General features: G+C 37.1%; 1 protein-coding gene across 6 annotated transcripts in view; it reads left to right on the forward strand.

The window, feature by feature from the left end:
• The window catches only part of MLH3 (MUTL protein homolog 3), a 160,882-nt gene extending 158,756 nt beyond the window's left edge, over nt 1-2,126 (forward strand). For 4 of the 6 annotated variants that reach the window (XM_087693505.1, XM_087693495.1, XM_087693532.1 and 1 more), the window contains 2 exons: nt 1,104-1,189; nt 1,297-2,126. In XM_087693505.1, coding sequence (XP_087549631.1) covers nt 1,104-1,189; nt 1,297-1,551 — 341 coding nt within the window. In that variant the 3' untranslated portion in view covers nt 1,552-2,126. The remainder of the gene's footprint in view (nt 1-1,103; nt 1,190-1,296) is intronic. The other 2 variants (XR_015693202.1, XM_087693514.1) reach the window with 2 other exon arrangements.
• The last annotated feature ends 3,874 nt before the right edge of the window (nt 2,127-6,000 follow it).

Raw genomic sequence — 6,000 nt, forward strand, 5'->3', positions numbered from 1 at the left:
GAGAATGAACCCTACCTTTCAACCATTCAATGCATATGAGCAAGTCTTCATTAGAATCCCCTGATTGACTTAGAGACAAGGAGTGGGCCAATAAAGATCCGGCATGCTGCAATTCAGCTCGTAAAGAGGAAGCATGCTGAATACCATACTGACAGGATAACTCTCACTCATTATCCCTAAAAACTGCCCATGCGTCCCTCCCTCCAAATAGGACCTTCAAGCTAAAAGAAGCGATTAGTTGCTCAACACACTCCAAAAACTGATTCTACTGCAGAAAAGATTGATTAAAACGAAGAGGCAGCCGAGCAAGGAGAGCCTTAAATACATTAACAGGTCTATGGGTCATTTCCAAGACCAAAGGGTAGTGATTTGATAAGACATGTTGTTGTTCCACCCACATGTCGATGATTGCAGAAAGAAAGAAATCACTTTGACAAATGTATATCCAATCCAATCTGGCCCAAGTGTTCGAGGTTTAGCGCTATGGCAGATTTCTTCTATGATATCAGCCGACATGGTTCTTCCTGACATTGTTGTTCCCTGGCTGGCTATTGTTCGCTCTACTCTAGCTGTCCTTTTGGTGTGATTTTTTTCTTTATGTAAAAGTCGTGATAGTCTTTCATCAGTTTCTCTGATGACCTGATGGTCTGATGTAATAGAAAGTAAGAGATACAGAGAGAATGCTGACCTGATGGTCAAATGTAAATATTTACTACTTAATTCAATTATCTTCACGAAAAAAAAAAATGGACTTAAGAGCAGCACGATGGTGGCAACAGTAATGTCTTGTTGCCACAACTTGCCTAAGGAGCAGATGGTTGCAGGAAATACTGGTTGACCAATCACGAATGGAGGAAAACCTGGATTTTGTTCCATGAAGGTTAACATGACAAATGTCAAAGCACGCTTCAGCCAGCCTGTGTTTCTGATGTGTTGGACAACTTCTTGTGATTGTCATTCTTTGCTGCATCTGATAAATTTCTATCGTGATGCTTAAATCTGAATGTGTACCTTTAACATAATCCTTTGTCTGAATTTATTCGAACTATTATGGACTTCAGATTTGCGGGGTATTGACATGGTTATGCCACTTAATTTTGTAGGTGCTATCATGTTTGGTGATCACTTGCTGAGATCAGAATGTCAACAGCTAGTGGAAGCATTAAAGCAGACAGCTCTGTGTTTTCAAGTAATCACATGCTTATTTTATGGTTGAGAAATTTTAATCTGCCTGCATAGCTCTTTAGAATTTAGCAGGGTCTTCTCTGGTTTTTGCTCATTCTGGTTTTGTGACAGTGTGCACATGGACGCCCAACCCTCATACCTCTTGTGAACATGGAAGCTCTCCATCAGCGTTTGAGAAGATTGCCAAGCAAGATTGAAAACATACCTGGAGCTTCAAATGAGCTTTCCCTAATCAGTTCACCATCCCCTGCACAGGCTAAAGAGAGAGCATCAATACACCCTAGAGTTTCCTGGCATGGATTAAAATGGTATCGGCCCACCTTGGCTCGTGCAAGGGAAAGACATAAACTGGCTGCAGGGATGTAAGTGTGTGGAAAGTGTGTACAATCTGCTCTCCAACTGGTGTCAAGGCTTCTTGTCCCAAAAGCCTTGTTTGTACCATGATTTGTTTTGCCATTGCTGTGAATCCCTTGTATGGCACATTTGTGTGACCCTGCAGTTTTTGGTTGCACAGAAGAAGGTATTTCTGTTGCTGAAGTCACATATGTATTAGTGATGTACATTCTTTGCCTACCCATGAATGGTCAGTGTTAAAACAAGGCTTAATCCCTCATTGTATTGGGTGTATAAGTCAGTGAGCACGTGTCTAGTGGCAGCCCTGTCACCCTTTGCTCCATCGCCCCTTTCTCCATAACCTTTTGAGAAGAATGGATACCTGAAGGCCCCTTCACAGCTTAAGAGTTCTAAAATCCATACAGCTCTTGAACGTGACTTCACATTCATTCAATTGTGACTGCCATTATACAACCAGTTACCATAGGTAATACACTATGTGACTTATTATAAGTGGAATATAGTGTATATAAAATTCTCCCAATTACTCTTGAGGGAAGCTTCATTATTTCATGTTATTTTGTTTCCTCCTATTATAAATTTCTTCAGAGTAATAGCTGGGCATAACTCGTTTGCTTCATGTGCTTGTATGCATACAGATTTGTTTGCTTGTAGTTGTCATTAAAGAACATTTGTTTTGTCATTGACGCTCTCCAGCTGTGTGTTTAAAGTAGTGTGCAACTTTTAGTGAACCAGGGTCTGTTCATTTCATTTTTCTTTATTTGTATAAGCAAGGTACGATACGGTACAGTACGATAAAATACGGTACTAAATGGTACCTTAAGATTTTATAAGGTACAATACGATATTAGTACGAAAAAAAAATTAACTTGATTATTTTGGACTAAGGATAATAGAATAGATATTTCAAGTCTAAATAGCAATGCTATTAGAGTATATAAGATGAGTACTTGAGGGTAATATGCCAAAACCTAATGTTGCATAGGCAACGTGCTATTGCTACCTACAACTTATAACTACATAGATGGGAGTGGATACATCATACATGTATGATCATGCAAATAAGAGAAGTGGGCTTGAAAGAGAGAAGGTTGAGAAAAATTGTTTGAATCTCAAATAACCTAATCTCATGGGAGAATCATATTAATATAAGGAGCATTTAGCTAGTATCAAAGTGCAGTTTGAATGGAAAATATGTATCCATTAAGTTGATACGTTATGGTACTAATATGTAAGGTACAGTGCTTGAAGTATGGTATAGTATGAAACCTTTTGTATGTGGTACTAGTGCAACTATGGTTGAGAGAGAGGAAGAGACTAGAGAGAGAGGCTTGGGGGAGAGAAATAAGAAAGAAAGAAGAAAAAAAAAAGTTGTAGGCTTGAAGGAGAGTGGCCAAAAAGTATCTATTTTTTGTACTAAATCGTACGGATACATATCATATCGTACTGTACAAATCAGTATGTACTACATACGGAGACAACCTTGTGTATGAGGTAATTTCATTGTACAGGTTCTAATTCAACTTAATAAAGGTGACATGGTATATAAGAAGTTCATACCAATGGAGGGTTGACTTGGTTTAATAGCATAATCCATCATCATTAACATAGGATTATTTGTTAGTCAAATTGGACCTATTGCTTAATTAAAAGTAATGAAAGCACTTTGTAGAACCTTGAAAATGGAGTTGGTGCATCATAAAGTTGTTGCTTTTGTGTAATTTGGGTCAAACCTTGATCTTACTACCTAGTATTGATGCTACATCTATTAAGCTGCTTAAATAATAAATTGGGTATACAAATTGACAATGCATTCTTGCTGGTTTTTAGACACTCCTATTTACTTTTGTTTGTCATGGTTTCATGCTTGCAATGCTCAAAGGATTGAGAGTGGAGGAACAACTTATTTACATATCCAAGTATTGTTGCCCAAGTGATGGGCAAGTGGTGAAGCCTTAGCTCAACCTTAACAGTGACAAGTTGTATATGATGCTAATAAGGATAATTCCAAGTATGGTTGCCCAAGTGATGAGCAACTAGTGAAGCCTTAGCTCAACCTTAACATAGACAAGTTGTATATGATGCTAATGAGAACAATTTGTTTATGATGCTAGTTGAATATAGTTTAAAGATAGTCAATAAGCTTCCATTTCAAGATTTACTTCTTCTCTATGTTCCCTATACTTCTCTCCTCTACCATGTGTCAATGAGGTTTCTCTACTTGCTCTAAGTTCCTTGATAGTTGCCTTATGATCATCAAACTCTTTTCCTCAAGCTTGTGAGCCGGTGTGGATCTTGAGTGACATTGTGAACTCAACCATGGGGGAGCATGAAGAAGAAGCTTCTTTGTGAGAGCTAAGGAGATTGCTTTAGGATAAAGAGGCCAATAAGGTGATGCATCCAAAAGCAAAACGTGCCTCATCCCATAGAGAGAATTTTACACAAAAGATGTATTCTTTTAAGCCACTTGAAGCTATGACACGAATTCTTACGTACTATATATGTTTAATGTGTGTCATACCATTGAATTATCTAAATTTTCTAATACTTTGGAATATGTAAAACCTTAAAATTATGCATCACTTTATTAGCATCTCATTGTCACTCATTTGTAAACCCTTCATTTATAACTAATGTTACTTGGTAAAAATACCAAAATGGTTTAGAAATTTTTATGTGTCATATGATGTATCTACGTGACTATTAAAGAATTATTATGTGACTTGCTTGGAAAAACAAGATCGAATGGGGATGGTAAAATGCACTCTACATGCCTCTTATACCCTAATCTTCCCTCAAAGGTAGACACAAGTATGGTGTAACCATTGATCTAACAAGAAAGCAAGTTTAAAGGTTGTTGCAAAGGTTGACAAATTGATTATTACTTGACAAGATTGTCGACTAAAAGGAAGGCTTCATGATGTAGCAATTGTTGGTTGTATTCAAAGTCTTATTTGTGTTTTAGATTTAAAGTACTTTGTTGAAATTCCATTTCTATGATGGTGGGATGTATCCTAAGGTTTAATAGAATATTACAGTTTTAATGTGGTTTAATTGCAGTGTCTAAATATTAGGTGGTGTTTTGGAGGGCTTGAATTCATGTCAACCTTCCTTTAAGAAATGTAGTTGGCTCAATTTTTGTTGATTTGTTGGAGGAATGCTAAACAATTGATCATATGTCTTTAAATTGCTCAATATCATTGACACTTTTATTTGTATATCAGGGAGGTGGTAGATTGAGTTGAATGTGAAGTGTAGATTGGTAAAGGAATCAAAAAGTCCCAATTGTGATGTGGATTTCTCATATTGGATTAAGATTGAAGAGCACACAAGTGCTCAAAAAAGTGGATGATACTTGATAGTTAACCATAGCATGTGTTCCTATACAATGATAGCAGAATTTGTGTTATGTTAGCTCAAGTTAAATATGATCTCCTTAATGCAGTAATTAATTGTCATCATTTTAAGTAATGGTTAATGTAGGCTTTGGTGAAAGCAAAGTTAAGCACTCCTATGGTCAACACCACCACATGTAACCAAGTCAAGGAAACATAGCATACTTTGTAGAGTTACATCCAAAGTTTGCTTGCTATGTTTCCTCCTTTCATAATAGTTTCTCCCTAGTCCCACTTTGTCTACCCCTCTCAATCATGTAGTTGTTTGAGATCTTTGAATTCCAGACGAAGAATGACTCTAACAAAAAAAATTGCTCCAAGCTATAAAAAAGTTAACAAGTGTCCACAACTCAAAGCTCTTACACTTTCCATTGAGTTTGTTTGCCATTGAGTATCATTTTGTTGAAGAAAGGAAATCCACAGATTCTCAACTTGTGATCAGTCTCTAAAAGGGATTTGGGGGTTCTAAAATTGTAGAAGCCCAAGCATATAGATGCCTCTAAAACTACTTGTAGCACATCAAACATGTATAGACCTATACTTAGAACATCAAAAAGGCACAACCACCTTTACAAGTACAGAGCTTCCTATGCTTATGTACACAAGGGTGCATGTACACTGCCTCACAAATGGTTACTCACTTAGAAAGCTAATCTAAGTGAGTAACATGACAAATGAATAGATTAGCATTCTAACTCAGTAACCATTTGTGAGGAGTGTATATGCACTCAGGAGAAATGAGAATAAGAAAATAGGGTGTGATGATGGCAAAAACCTTTTTTACATAAGTATGGAAAGCTCTATGCAACAAGAAAGTGCTATTAGAGTTTTAATCGAGGACCGTGTGAGGATGAGAACACACTAGTCATTGAGCTTGAAATAAAGTTGACACCAAACTAGAGGACCAGTGTACTAGTTCAAGGTGAAACCCAACACAGCATGGGAGCATACTTGTCAAGAAAGATCGTGCACATACTTGATGAGAACATTTGATATAAGGCATTAGACTTGGGGAGTACTACCTCCCTAATGCTCTTCCTCATATCTCTAGTTCCTTTGATGTTGC

Source organism: Lygodium microphyllum, chromosome 2, assembly GCF_053477565.2.
Source record: "Lygodium microphyllum isolate KBCC chromosome 2, Lygodium_microphyllum_v1.1.10, whole genome shotgun sequence".
Classification (NCBI taxonomy): Eukaryota; Viridiplantae; Streptophyta; class Polypodiopsida; order Schizaeales; family Lygodiaceae; genus Lygodium; species Lygodium microphyllum.